Raw genomic sequence first — 16,196 nt, 5'->3', positions numbered from 1 at the left:
CTATGGGGGCAAATTTTGAATTGGGTAAGGAAGACAAATTGAACCTTGTTTTATTTAATATCATTGTTGACTAAATAAAAAGAAAATGGCGTCTAAAATGAGGAACTACAAAAGCTGAGATAACTGATGTTCCAGTGATATTCCAGTTCCTACGTGATTAAAACACGAGGAGAGGTTACTATTTAGTGATAGATATACCTCATGTAACACAGAAAACATGGCATCACTAGTACATTTATTAGACAAAAAGCCAATGTTTAAGGAGAAAGGGCATAAGTCAAGCTTTTATACGCCTTTCAATAATTTTTGATAGTGCTGGTAACAAGGCAATAGGTCTATAGTTGCAGGCATCAGATTTGTCTCCACCTTTATGAGGAGGAATAACGATGGCAGTCTTTAGGCAGTTAGGGAATGTACCTTTTTCAAGGGAATCATTTACTAGCAAGACCATGACCTCCAATACGTTATTCGGAAGATTTGAGAAAATTTTAATAGATAATCCATCTGTACTACAGGTCGATTTGCTTTTTATACTACGAATTCTTCGAATGAGTTCAGTCCTATCAACTAGTCTTAGAAAGAAGGTATCAGCAATGTTTTTTGAATTAGGGAGATAGGAAACTGGATCTTGTTGTGGCGAAATAGTTGAGGTTATATTTTTACTCACATTAACAAAGTAATCATTTAGATTTTCGGGGTTAGGAAAAGAAAAGGTTTGATTCGCTGCACTGGTTTTATTTCAAAAATCGTTTATTATTGACCAAGTTTCTTTTGAAATATGGCTGCAATGGATTTATGCAGTTACCGATTTAAGGTTTTTGAAGTTATACTTCTATACGCGCGCTCCACGTTGGAAATTTGTATGGGAGTGAATCTGTGAAACCATTACATATGTAAGATAATGAGTAAGAGAGAGACAGAAGATATATTTTCTCTCTCTTCCTCTCTCGAATATAAAAATGTTCCTTTTGTATATATAATTTAATATTATATATATATTATATAAAGATATATATATACATATAATATTATACATATAATAAAATATTTATTAATATTATTATTTATGTGATATGTTTTGTATTATTTATTAAATGTTCATAATTATATTAGTCTTTTGTATTTCAAAATAATAATCTCAATAAATCTCTGTATGATCCAGAACTGTCAATTTTGAAATACATCTGTGTTGTGTCCTCGGTAGTATAGTAGTCAGTATCCCTGCCTGTCCTGCGGGAGACCGGGGTTCGATTCCCAGTCAGGGAGGACTTTTTTATTAATATTATTACATTATTGTCATTTTTAGATACTTATGGATATTGCATTTTAATTTGTATTGTATTATATGGAATTATTTTGCACTGTATTGTAGTGTATTTTTTTTATGTATATTATTGTCATTTTTAAATACTTATAAATATTTCAGTTTAATTTGTATTGTATTATTATATTAATAACAAATCCTTTCATACATATATGAAAATAAAAATATACATTTTCATCAAAATATTGATTCAATCCTTCATTGTTAGTAAGTTGTTATTAATTCTGTTTCTCTTTCTGCTATGTCTTACCTATAGAATTACATATGTAATGATTGTGCAGATTGACTCCCAAATAAATTTGTAACATGCGTGTATAGAAGTGTAACTTCCACCGGCAGTCCCACTGGACTGCCACACCTGTTTTTTTTTATAAAACACAAAAAACGTACCACATATTTCTATTACAAAACTACAAATTACGGACAAACATTATTTGGTTGTGTGCACACTATTTAAAATCTACTTGTTAAACATAGAATTTAACTGCATTAACACCACAAAGTAGGTGGCCAAATTACTAATAAATGTAAGTAATGTAACTCTGTTGATTTCAAAAAAACCTGCTGCAGTAAATTTAGGAACGTGTACAAGAGCTCTATTTTCAAAACTTCTTAACGCAGCCAGCTCTTCCGGTGTGACTATCAATTTTTTCTCCATTTTCAAACAACGTTGTGGTATCTTTTGGGCCTCTTTTGTTGTTAAGTCACAGGAGAAAGTAATTACTAGAGGCCATATCTAAAAAAAAAAAAGATATAAAAGTGGTGTAAGTATGGAGGGGCAATCAAGAAATAAGAAATTATACTATTCAGCGATCAAAAAACGGAAAACAACCTAACAATTCTTAATTTCTAGTTAAGAGATAATTGTAGTTGGCAAACTACGATGTTCTCTTAACTAGAAATTGCTTAAACGGCTAATTAATCAAATAGTCACTATCTTATTGCACTGGTCCTGCATTTTAATGAAGAAAAAACTTTTGTATCTGCTGTATTTTAAAAAGTTTGTTTTAACTTATTTGTAAATCTAATTCCTACATTTGGGGTTAGTTTTAATGCTTTTTTCATTTGTGCATAAATTGCACATATTTTTTTATACAGTGTTAGTTAAAAGTCCGTTCCCCCCCCCTCGTATCTTTGGAACGGTTATTGTTATAATAGTGAAATATGGAGGGGGGTAATATACAGACGTAGGCTTCTCAACTAGTTATAACAGGTGATGTAATAGTGAAAGATGACGTTACAGCGCTACTGTGACAGATAATTTTAAATGGGACCTTATGGCAAGTGATACCTTGTTTGAAAGGTATTGAAAACTCATAATAATTTTGTTTGAGTCTAAGCTCATTTTGATGAACAAATTAAATAAATACTAAAATTGTAGCTTCTCATTTAATTAATAAATATTTAACAACCAATTCTTATAGTTAGTAAGTGTTCAAAATGTGCTCCACCTACTTCCTGACAGTAATGCATTATATTTCTAAACTCTTGCCGTGCTCGTTAAATGTGTCGGGGGAAATTGCCCTACATTCTTCAACAATTCGTTGTTTCAACAATGTCAATATTGTCGGGTGCTGTAGCGTAAACTTTAGATTTCAAGTATCCCCAAAGAAAAAAATCTCATGTTGTGAGGCCCGGTGACCGAGCTGGCGATTCTATCGCACCTCCATCGTACCTCATGTCAATCCATCTACCACGATATTCTTCATAGGATTGGAAGGGAACGGACTTTTGACTAGCACTGTATATTCTTCAATATATTTATCCTGATTTCCTGCATTTTCCAAACCTATTCATACAAATATTGCCAACTCTTTCATTCCATACATACATTTAACCATCACCTAAGAAGGTACTGCAATTTTACCGAAATATATAGACACTTTCGGCTATTTGGACCTTATGGTTTTTTTGAGTCACTTATAATTGTGCTTAACCAATTAATATGTAATAGTTATTCTTCTTTCTTCTTGTATGTAGTCTTTAAAGCCTGTTTCTTCTTCAATATTAGCCTCCTAAATTGTTTAAATTATCGCACCATCTTTTTCTTGGTCTGCCAATACTTCTTCGTTCATTTGGTGACTTATCTCGTGTTATTCGTACTATCCTATCCTCTGCCATTCTACTAATGTGTTCGTTCCATTCCTGATTCCGTTTTGTCGCCCATTTATTTATCACTTCTATATTGCTTACTTTTCTTAAGTTTTCGCTTCTCTCCCTATCCAACAGACTTTTCCCTGATATTTGTCGGAGTATTTTCATCTTTGTTTTACTTCTTCGTCAACATCTCCGTAACTAGTTATATCTATTCCCAGATATCTAAGCCTTGCTTCCTGCTTTATTATATTCCCATCAATTTCGATTTACATCGTAGTGGGTATTTAGATGTTGTCATAAAATTGGTTTTTTGTGCTGATATTATCATATTGTATTTCTTGTCTGTTGTATTGAAGATATGTGTTAATCTTTGGAGCTCGTCTTCTGTATCGGCGATTAATGCGGCGTCGTCTGCACAACATAATATTTGGATTTCTTTGTTCCCATTCTGTAGCCATCACCTTTCCATACTGCTTGTATTACTTCGTCTATTATTATATTGAAGAGAAGTGGGCTCTTGGTCTTTGTTGTTGAAAGAAGTAATTTTCCATAAACGCGGCTTCTAAGCTACTCAATCCACCCAATCCCTGCGCTCTTAACCCCCAGGGGTTATTTAGGCGAGTTATTCCCTCCAGGCAGAGTTATGTAATAGTTAATACTAGGAATTTTATCGTTATAATTTAGAAATATCCTTATACATACTTACAAAGGTAATAATAGAAAGTAAAATATAGCAAACAGCCAATTCTCCAGTCACAGCAGTCGCAAAAAGAATACAACTCATTAGCATCAATCCAAAACTAAACATTAAAGCTAAGACCGGCCAACCAAAAATCGTGTTAAACATTATAATAACATCGTATAACTCTATGTACACTATTTCCACCATTTCCATAGTTTCCAATATAACTTTGATATTCTTCATTCTCTTTAAACCTTTCAGAGTAAAATTCAGTTCGATGTAACGGTTCTTTATAGTTTTTACAATATGATATATATCCATAGCCAGCAAGAACTGATTAAAGTATATTCCATTATAACTTAGATAGTATAAAGCGATTATTCCAAATTTCATCCAAAATACAGACGTAACCAAGAGGAGAAACACACAACAAATAACAAATACGATATTATCGTATCCAGTGTTACTCTTTTTAGAATTCTCTTCTTCTATCTTTGCTACTTTCCTCAGTAAATTGCACCAAGTTGTGGTTTTCCAGAAAGAAGAGGAAATGCTTGTTATTAGTATTCCTCCTACACCTATGAATTCTATGGCGTAATCTAAAAAAGACTGGTCCTTTGAATGCAATAAATCTAAAAATCTTGTGTGTCTATAAATATTGGACCACACTGAGACGCTCAACATGGTTAACATAAAAAATACCGAATAAATTCTATATAGTTTGAAATAAACGATTTCTTTAGTTTGAAAATCGTAGAAAGGCATTAAAGTAAACCACATCGAACACATAGAAATTAATTGAGGTATTATACAAACTCTTTTTTGTGTAACCATGATAATCTAGCCAATCATTCAACGATTGGTTTCAAAGACTAGCATTATGTTTTGTATCTTTTAGTCAATGTTTCTCGTTAATCGATCTAAATGGGCTAATTTGTTTAATGACACTGTATAGCCATTAGACAGCTAAGTATTATTACTAGTACTTATTCAAAACGATATCTTAGATTGAGTCGAATTAAAAAGGAGTGCTATTACTAACATCAGTTAATAAAAATTAAAAGTCTGCTGCTGTTATTATTATTATAGTTTTCATTTTTCTTTAGTGGTATCTGCCCCAATATATTTCTCCAGCTGTCTATTTTCTACTAATTAAAAATTCTTACTGTCTTTAAATCCTACAAAAAATTTTCTTTGTTATTCCTTAATTTTTGATCACATAATATTTCACTGATCTCTTTTATATCTTTGAAGTGAATACTTCTTATTACTCCATATGCCTGTATGTTTTTGCGTGGGATCGAAATAATTAGCGTGATCGAGACGCGTGTAGCAATCTTGGGGTATACAGTAATATACGTATAATATACAGCTGGTTTCCAAAAAAATGATACGACTTTTAAAACATATTTTGTAGAAAATTGAGCGGTGTATTTTGAAGGATAAATGCTTATTATTTACATACTGTAACTGTCACACTGCCAAATCTTAAAATTTTGTCAGATAACTTATTCTGTTCAACCTCAAAAAATGGCTCCACGTGCTAGCAAAGAACTAAAAGCAAGAATTGTAACGAAATTACAAGATGGCTGGTCACTATCTGCCGTAGCGAACCATTTTAACGTAAGCAGAACAACAGTTTTTAATATTAATAAAAGATGCAGAAAGCAAGAAACTCTCGAAAGAAACCAATGTTCGGGAAGACCACAAATATCGTACGCTTTTAGAGAGATTAAAAGAGAATCCTTTTGAAGATGTGAAAACTGCAAGAATTATGTCACAGTTTCCGGGAAGAAAGACAACAGCTTGGCACAGTATTAAAGCATCGCGTCTTAGGTACCGAACTGTAGCAAAAAACAAGCTCTTACATCACAACAGAAGCAATCAAGACATATATTTGCATGAAACCATCAGCTACAAAATCAAGATTTTTATGACATGGATGAGAAAAATTTTCTATCTTCTAAAAAGGACAAAATTGGGGTGTATAGATCAGATAATAATAGATTGAATCCTCTATATGTTGATAGATGTCAAGCAGCTGTTCATTTTAGCCCCAATGTATCTAGAGGAATGGGAATGGTATGGCTTATTGATGGCAGGTTTGTTGAGCAGACTTATCTGAATATTCTAGAAAACATCATGTTTCCCAGTGTAGAACAGTTGTATCCAGAAAATAATTTAACCCTCCAACAAGACAATTATCCTGTTCACACTGCAAATATAATAAACCAGTGGCTCCAGAATAACAACGTTGAAACCTTACCATGGCCCAGCTACAATTCAGATTTAAACCCAATCGAGAATGTGTGGAGGGTTATTATAAAACGGTTGTATCGGCGTAATTTTATACCTCAAAATGTTGAACAGCTGTGGCACGGTATACTACAGGTTTGGGAAGAACTCTCTGAAGAAGACAATTTCATAGTTCCTTTCACACAGATGGACCGAAGACTGCAAGCTGTTATCAATGCTGATGGAGATATTACAAAATATTAATTTCATTTTTACATACCTAAAAGTATAGTTTTGGTCTTCCAGACCCTCTCTTTCTTTCGAGAGTTTCTTGTTCCCTCCATTTTTTATTAATAAAAAATCTGTGGTTCTGCTTATGTTAAAATCTTTTGTTGTCTCTGATAGTGCTCAGTTATCTTTTATTTGGTTACAATTCTTGCTTTAATATACTGTTGAGTTAAGTCGTTTTATTTTATTCCTTAATAATAATAAAAATAATAACAACCCTATTTTATGTAAAAACTATCATTTATATACTCCTTATAAAATGCAGGAATTCAAAATAATATCAAAATTTAGTCCTTAATAATCATAAAAATTTATGAATTAACATTAATTGTTTGTTGTTTGTTTGTTTATTTTATTTGTATGTAATAATAAATATAATATAATGTCAGACCAATCAAGTACACTGCTCAAAGTGATCAAATCTTAATAAGAGTCGTATCAGTTTTTTGTGAACCAGCTGTACATATATACAATACATACATATACATTTTGATTTTGCCCGTCGCATGCGACGGAGGATCCAATTAAATGCCATCTACAGTTATTCATTCAATTTTTAAAATAATAAACTTTTTGCATATAGACGAAGTATAATATAAACAACGTATGATCTGGAGCACTTCTGATTCACATCGTTTATATGCTGGATTCGGCTAGTGGTTTACTTTGTACTCAATTACAGGCTTTTTTCAGGTCAAGAAAGCAAATTTACCTTATGAGTTTGTCTCTTATCATCCATAGTGTCATGTGATATCTCGTAGGTCGCTATACGTTCATTAATAACGAAGATGCTATGTAGTGTCCTTTTGGTAGTCGCCTTAGTTGTTTTTCCATCTTAATATATTCGTTATATCCTCCCCTTTCATTTGCTGTGTCGCGGGTTAGGATCGAGCACTTATTTATTTTATGCTCAGCCAGAGGCCTTCTTTAAGTCAATAAATCAAAATTTGTCTTTTAGTTAAACTATTTTTATCCATAGTGCTCTATGATATCTTATATGTCGCTATACGCTCATTAATAATGAAAATGCTTTGTAGTGCCCTTTTAATAGTCGCCTTGTTTGATTTTTCTATATTAATTTATTCGTTATATTCTCCTCTTTCATTTCATATGTCTTATGTTAAAATTGGATTAGTTGTTTATTTTGGACTCAACCAGAGGCCTTCTTTAAGTCAATAAATCAAAATTTGTGTTTTAGTTAATTTATTTTTATCCATGGTGCCCTATGATATCTCGTTTGTAACTACACGTTCATTAATAATGAAGATACTGTGTAGCGTCCGTTTGGTACTCGCCTTATTTGTTTTTTCTATCTTAATGTATTCGTTATATCCTCCCCTTTCATTCAACGCATCACACGCTCCAATCGGACCAATAACAATCGAGCTATGATTGGAAATGTCACCATGTGTGTTTTTTCTGTTTCAACATATCCGCTACCACCTCTCCTTTCCAATGATATATCATAAGTCACAATCCGACTATCTATTCTACCCCACCACAAAACATTAAGATATATTGCTTATACTCCAGTCATCAAAGACGAAAATGCTACTGGATCCCTAAAAATCATACGAACAAGCTGAATTTTGCTGAAAATGTCAATTTTAGGACGTTAAAAAAGATGCAAAAGAGCAATATAGCGAACCAACTCTAGCACAATATACTAAACTGCAGAGATTACGGTGGGCAGGGCACGTGGTCCTCATGGATGAGAATAGAATCCCCAGAAAATTACTAAATGCAAGAATGCAGGGGAAAAGACCTGTTGGAATACCTAAAAAGAGCTGGGAAGACGAAGTCGATGAGGATGCCAGGAACTACCTGGGAACGCGTTCATGGAAAAGAACAGCGATAAATCGAAATGATTGGAGAAGCTTGTTGAAGGAGGCCAAGGCCCGATTTGGGCTGTAGTGCCGTTGGATGGATGGAAAAAAGATGCAAAAAAGTTTACCACTTTTACCCCCGGGCTTTCAAATAAAATGTTTCAAATAAAAAATTTAGCTAAGATAATTTTGAACAAAAACTTTTATTAGCATTTTTTGCGTAGAATGAACGGTTCTCTCAGAAACAACGTTTGAAGCGACCGTCGATTTTGAATGTCAGTTACGCGCGCGAAATCAATGTTCAATAAAATTTGTATCGGCTCGACGGTAAAAATTCGATGTCTTTTGATTCAAGTGACCTACAGACAAAACTCAAATGCGTTTTAAAGGTAGAGTTCAGCTTTCGTATGCAAGTGTTGTATTTTGCCGCAAATAATATCAGATTTTATAAATGTGGTAAATAAATAAATGTGCTGCGATTTTTGCCACTTTATGATTCTCATCAGATCAATACAATTTACCCCTTTGATTGACTGGCCACTATAGTTTCAATTACTAGAACTTTGATCAAATAAAAGGCATATATCGAGCACAGTTTAATTTAATCTTGCCCAAGTACTTTCGATCCCTAGATCATCTTCAGGGGCATCTGAAATAAGCCAAGAAACGTTTTTTTATAACTAAAGAAATTGATTAACTTCGATAAAAACTCGAAGTTTATGGTTGATAAAGAGTTTTTATGTGATTATCGTTTATAGACTTACTTCGTCAATTGCGGCCTATCTGACAAGAACAAAATGTCATAAACATATAATTGTACATTACACTACACTACAAAAGGACAAACAAACACTTTAAAATTATTAAAGAAAAGCTACATTGCGTGCCGAAGCCGGAGACAGAATGGCTCCCGATCTAACGGAAATGTTGGGGTGACATGTGACAAATGACAGCTTGGATGAGCAGTCACAATCATAGATATGTGATCTGCACCTTTTAAAAATTCTATAAAACTAAGTATTGACCAAAAGTCCAACTGACACTACTATAGGAGGTCACTGATGAAATATAAAATTATATAGAATATTTTTTAAGTAGATTGAATAATCCAGATCTCACACTCAAACCTGTGTATAATAATTAGGGTGTTAGTTTGAGAGCAACTGAAGTCGACGTAAAGTAAGAATGCAAGAAAAAGACTAAACAATATATTAGACAGTGGGTAGTTGACTACAATAAAATGGTCTACCAAACACTATCTGTAATGTAGAAAGGAAGAAATCTGACTATGTAATTAAAATACTAAAATTAAAAATCAAAATTGAAAGCAAAGTATATAAATGGTGTGTAATCCAAGTAGTTCAGTTGAACCCACAGTCAATGGTAGAACTATAAAATTAATATGGATGTGCTCGTTACTAGAGCCTAACCTTCAAAACTTATAGCCTGAAATTTTAGCTTTGAGGCATTTAAAATATGCTTAAAAAAACGCTGGATTTAAACTTAACATAAAGCTTTAAATTATTTTGCTTCTTACCTTAAAATTACAATATTATTAGTATTATTAATTGAACGTATCGTTTCAAGAACAAAATATGATTAAAATGTCAGATGATGGCAGTTACGATTCCGTTCCTGGGTGCCGGAGTTACCCTATCGAATATACAGTGTGAATTGTCCTAGCGTTTTATAGATAGATTAAAAAAATGTTTACTTTCAGCTTCAATTTTCAATAACTTGTTTGTTTATAAACATTTTTTAATTTTGAAAATCTCATTTTAAAGGGCAAGTATTTTGAAGAAAGTCGTCTGTTGAACGTTTTCATCTAGCAAGCAAGCAATTTAATTAAACCCAGCCTGAAGGACTTGTTCACCCCTTGAAATTACGTTCTGGTGTAACAATTCATTGGAGCGAGGTATATTAACTCGAGTGAAACAGGAGTCACTCCACCTCGTTTCACTTCTCTAGACTATCCCTTTTCCCCTATAGCACTCTGATGCGGCGATAGGGGCACAACTATCAGCCAAATGCTCTTCATGTGTGAGTCCTGGGTACTAGAACTCCAACATGGTTCCCTAACCGATTCAAATTTAAGCTAGCGCTTTATTCCTGTTATCCTCTTGTGACTTTTCCGCAAAACTAAAATTGCTTACTTGAGCATCAAGAATCCACTCTGGGCTGCGCTCAGTTTGGAGACTTGGTGCTCTCAGTAACGCCCAGTAATTTTTTAATTTTTAAATGCTTCGTCTCCTGGAGTATTACAGGAATTTAATGTTACACGTTTCCGTCAATTGTAATTCGTATTTGAGATTAGGAACCGAAGGAATGACAATTTGCAAAGTAAAAATAATTATCTTCCAAACAGTAAAGTTAACAGCTACATAATAAGAACAGCCGAAGACACAGATGGGTTTGCAATTGTAGTACCCAAACTCCATTGAGAAGAGGAAACTTTAAGAAGAAGGGGATACGTTCTTTAAAATTGTTTGTCATTACCTTATAGAAGATTGTTTCAATTTGTTAATACTTACAGAAGTTGCTACAGTCACAAGCAAATAAAAAACGGTTATGTTAATTTCCGTAGCTGTCGTGGATAGCGCAAGAGATGTGATCAACATAACTCCAAAATTGAACATAAGCCCAAATATCGGCCACCCGAAAATATCGTTAAAATTATCGATAATATCATTTAATTCTAAATAAACTTTTTCTGCAGTTTTCAGAGTTTCCAATCGAATTTTTAAACTCCTGATTTGTTGTAGATGCTTTAAAGTTGTTTGTAAAAGAAAATACCTGTATCTGACCGGTTTAGTTATACTGTAAATAATAAAAGCCAACAAAAACTGGGCATAATAGAATAAACTGTAACTGAGGTAATATATGGATACCATTCCATATTGCAATATAAACGCAGCGTATATAATTAGAAGAGTAATCGTGACAACTATGTAACAAATGTTACTGTTTCTCTGTGGCAACGGTGTATATATTTTCCCTATTTTAGTGAACAACTTGTACCACTGTTTGGTTTTAAGTAGAGTAGAATTCATATTAAATATAATAATGTTGCTGATTCCTATAATTTCCGTTGACGCGTCTAACCACATCAAAAGAGTTGAAGGTATAATCGATAGGAATATTTCGTGTCTTCTTATCAACGACAGCCCGGAAATAATTATTACTATCATCAGAGCTGATAATGCGTAACATTTAAAACAGTTTAAATATATAAACTTTTTTGTTTTGAAATTGTAAGGAGGCATTATAGTATAAACACTAATAAATATTGCTATTAATGTTGGTACCAAAAAAGGCTTCTGAGTTTCAAGCATTGTGGTCTAGCTACATTGAGAATATATAACAATGACTCATTTTACTGATATAGATCTCTTTTTATTAACATATCGCCCATTAGTTATTCTCATGGAACGATTGAATTAATGGCTAAAGTATCAAAGGTAATCGAGTAGGGAATGGAACCTAATTTTAACATTTTCTATAATTACCTAAACAATTAAAAACTTTTAATTAGAAACAAACCGTATGCGAAACAAAAAATTTAATTTACAGTTTCGCCTTTGGTTAAACGTCTTTGGAAGAATTATACGGGTTTTTGAAAGTTCTAAAAGGTATATGAGTGATAGCTGATAACAAATTCTTGAAGACCTATTATAGCTAATTTTGCAAAGTTGAAAAAATCATTTTTTTTTTGCCTATAAAACGTTTCTTATACGTTTTAGAGAACAATGATTCAAATAAAAGTTGTATCAATATAATATATAATTTTTTGCTTATTCAATCTGTCTGTCCGTAATGAAAACACCAGCGCCGGCACTATATTATATTATATATACTATATATAATACTACACTTCTCAACAACATAAGGACATTGTCACAGTGACACACTGGAGTGTGAAAATAAATCCACGATCATCGTTAAGATTTGATGATATTTTTAAAATTAAAGTATTCAAGTCGTTTAAATATACATTTAGCTTTGTGGATTTGTGAATATTTCGGGAATATTTTCGAAATTTTTTTGATTTTTACCGAACCTAACCTCAAACATGAAATGTAATGTGTGTAAGCAAATTAAAGTTAAAAACAAAGATGTTTTTGACTGTGATGGGTGTAATGATGCAATTTGTAAAGAATGTGGCGAATTAACAGCATCTGAAGTGAAAGTCTTACAACTATCAAGCCGTGTCATGAAATTCTACTGTCTCAAATGTCAGAATGGAGAATCCATAAAACTTTATCAACAGTTATTAAAAACTAAGGAGGCATCATTAGAAGACAAGGACACAATCATAGACTTACTGAAACAAGAAAATGAAGTCTTAAAAAATGAAAGTAGTACTAAAGAGCAGTGTGACCAAAGGTGGAAATCAAATGACGATCTTAGTTACAACAAAGCAGTGAAAAAACAAAAAGAAAAAGTCATCATAGTAAAACCAAACGACTCAAATCAAACAAGTGAAATAACCAGAAAGAATATTGAAGATAAAATCAACCCATGCAACTTGGGAGTTGGTGTTTCAGAAGTTAAGTATATTAGAGATGGAGGAGTTGCTATAAGATGTACGGGTAATGGAAAAGAAAATGTACAGGATGTCTGTAATAATATAAAAATGTCATTGGGCCAGTCCTATGATGTAAAAGTACCTGAAAAGATGAATCCCAGAATAATAGTGTTTAACTTAGATAAAAAGGATATAGAAGATGAAGATCTTCTAATTGAAAAAATTGTAGTACAAAATGGTATAACAACAGAACCAAGTGTAAGAGAACTAAAGGTAATCCATACTATGAAAAACAGAAAAGGAATGGTAAATATTATATTCCAGATGGATGTGCATACCTACGAACGCATTAATAAAAATGAAAATTTGCATATTGGTTGGAAGAGCTATTTTTTTAGAGAAAGTGTAAATGTTAAACAGTGTTACAATTGTTGGAGGTTTGGTCACTTTGCAAAAGAGTGCAAAAAAGAGACGCCCACTTGTCAGCAATGCGCTGGTGAGCATCACGTAAAAGACTGTAAATCACGTATAGTTTGTTGTGTAAACTGCAAATATGCAGAAGAAGTTTTAAAAATTTCCAATATTGATTTGAAACATAAAGCATATGATAGGAATTGTGAAGCCTATAAGAAAGTAGTAGAGCGATTACAAGAAAAAATAAGGTATCCTGAATTATCACATGGTAATTGTAAAATATAGCAATCAAGTCCAACCATTCTGTACCTAAACATTCAAGGATTTAGCACACATAAAACACAGTTATCATGGATTGCAAGTCAGAAAAAGCCAATTATTATGTGTTTATCGGAGACCCATGTTACTTCAGATTTTGCATCAAATGAAATAGATATTGATGGCTACAACTCAGTTGTTGGTTTTTCTTCAAGTAGACATACAGGAGGAACATCAATTTATATACAAAAAAGGTATCGTTATAAAGAAATTATTAAAGAAGAAAAAAACAAGAATATATGGTTAACAGGAATACAAATAAATATAGAAAACCAGAAATATTACATCTATTGTCTATACCATTCACCTAGTGCAAGTCATGCGGAATTTTTGGAGGAGTTGGATGCGTTTTTAGATATCATTGAGATTGATGCTATCTTTGTGATATTGGGAGACTTTAATATAGATTTGGCAAGTATAAACTTTTACTCTATGAAATTAAATAATATTATTATTAAAAATGGTACCTATCAGCTAATAAACGAATACACAAGGATTACAAAATCGACATCTACTAGGATTGACCTAGTACTTACAAATCAAAAAGACATTAGTTGCAAGGTGCTCCCAACTCCAAAGATTACAGATCACTCGATAATTGTAGCTGATCTGGGTAGAAACAATGAGACGACACTTACAAAAACCTATAGAAAGTACAATATAATGGATGTGACAAGATTTCAAATGAAACTTATGGATATGCAGTGGCCGTCAAGTTCCTCTATAGATGTAAGTAACAATGCTGATATTCTAATAACTAATGTATTGTCTGCACTCGATCAGTTTGCTCCAGAAAAGTCTATTAATATGAAGGATGTTTGGGGAAATAAATTATGGTGGAATGAAGACATTGCGAATGAAATTAAAAAAAGAGATCAATATTACAAAAAGGCTATATTTACTAAAACTGATACTGACTGGGATGATTTCAAACAACAAAGAAATAGAGTCGTAGCATTAATCAGAATTACCAAACAAAATTATTATCAGGAAAAAATAGATGATTGTAAGAACGACCCAAAAAGAATGTGGAAAACATTAAAGGAACTTGTAAACGGCAAAAAAAACCATGAAGCTAAAAGTGAAATAATATTTGATGGTGGGGGGGTTACTGGTAAAGAGATAAGTGAAAGATTTAATATATTTTTTCTAGACAGTGTAAAAAACATAGCAGATAGCATTATTTCAAACAAAACCCACCAAGAAATTTGTAGTTCAATAAATGTCGACTGCAAAATGGAAAAATTCAAAATGTTAGAAATGAAAGATTTAAAAAAACAAATGAAAGAAATGAAAAACAAAGAAAGTAATGTTGATGGTATTACAGTTCAAATTTTAAAGAGTTCCTTTGAAGTAATAGGCGACAAAATTTTGCATATTATAAATGGTAGTCTAGAAAGTGGCGTATTCCCAAGTAAATGGAAGAGAAGTCTGGTTGTACCAATTGAGAAGGTTCATGGAACTGTTAAGTGTGAGGAATTTCGACCCATAAATATGGTACCACCATACGAAAAACTGCTGGAATTATGTGTAAATGATCAAATAGTGGAGTACTTGGAAAGCAATAATGTGTTAACTAAATTCCAAGCAGGGTTTAGGAGAGGAAATTCCTGTGAGAGTGCAATGCAGACGGTTTTGTTTGACTGGAAGGGTGCGCTGGAGTGCGGGAAAATGATTGGTGTGGTTTTCTTAGACTTTAAACGTGCATTTGAAACCATAAACAGACAACTGCTATTGAGAAAGATGGAAAGGTATGGCTTTGGTGAAAAAATTATAAAGTGGTTTCAAGAATATTTGACTGATAGAACACAAGTGACAAAATATGGTGCCATTTCATCGGCTCAGACATCTCTGTATGGTGTACCACAGGGAACTGTGTTAGGTCCTACTCTTTTCATACTGTATATAAATGATATTGTTGATGTTGTTAAAAAGTGTAAGGTACAGTTGTTTGCCGATGATACTGTGATATATGCAATAGGGGATAAGGTAGATGAAATAATCGATATAATAAATGAAGAGATATGTAATATATTAAAATGGCTCGATAATAATTCCTTAAGTCTTAATGTAAATAAAACAAAAATGATGCTTATAAAGAATAAAAATTTTAAATTAAATAACATAATAAAAGATGTAAAAATTAATAATATTGCTTTGGAGAGAGTGGTTCAGTATAAGTATTTGGGATGTATTATAGATGAAAATTTAAGTTTTGTTGAACATTTTAAGTTTGTTACAAACAAAATAGCAAAAAAAATCTATGCATTGGGAAGAATGTCAAAAAATTTAAGTTGCTGGTCTAGGTTGACCATATATAAATCGATTATTGCTCCCCATCTCTATTTTTGCTCTACATTGCTGTTTTTAATGAATGCTTCTCAAATGAATGTACTGCAGAAAAAACAAAATAAAGCCTTAAGGATAATATTAGGATGTAGTGTATACACTAGTAGAACTGACATGCTAACAATGGCAAATGTTTTA

At 32.5% G+C, this 16,196-nt stretch overlaps 2 protein-coding genes across 5 annotated transcripts in view; one reads left to right on the top strand and one right to left on the bottom strand.

The window, feature by feature from the left end:
• Nucleotides 1–16,196, top strand: part of LOC140444947 (uncharacterized) — a 69,273-nt gene that overhangs the window by 11,015 nt on the left and 42,062 nt on the right. The gene's annotated exons all lie outside the window — the stretch shown is intronic.
• On the bottom strand, nucleotides 1,708–4,847 carry LOC140444949 (uncharacterized). Its single transcript, XM_072536665.1, has 2 exons — nucleotides 4,128–4,847; nucleotides 1,708–2,060 (listed from the first exon to the last, which is right to left on the bottom strand). Exons 1-2 carry the CDS (start codon nucleotides 4,794–4,796, stop codon nucleotides 1,785–1,787), a joined length of 945 nt encoding a protein of 314 aa, XP_072392766.1. The 5' UTR covers nucleotides 4,797–4,847; the 3' UTR covers nucleotides 1,708–1,784.

This window comes from Diabrotica undecimpunctata, chromosome 7 (assembly GCF_040954645.1).
Source record: "Diabrotica undecimpunctata isolate CICGRU chromosome 7, icDiaUnde3, whole genome shotgun sequence".
Taxonomy (NCBI): Eukaryota; Metazoa; Arthropoda; class Insecta; order Coleoptera; family Chrysomelidae; genus Diabrotica; species Diabrotica undecimpunctata.
The sequence above is the reverse complement of the archived record's forward strand: the minus strand, read 5'-3'. Positions and strand labels throughout refer to the sequence as shown.

Bases quoted from the DNA above. Each gene is read 5' to 3' on its own strand.
- LOC140444949 (XM_072536665.1), bottom strand. From the start codon at position 4,796: ATGTTAACCATGTTGAGCGTCTCAGTGTGGTCCAATATTTATAGACAC. The intron at 2,061-4,127 runs GTAAGTATGTAT...TTTTTTTTTTAG, and splicing joins TACTTTCTATTATTACCTTT to ATATGGCCTCTAGTAATTAC.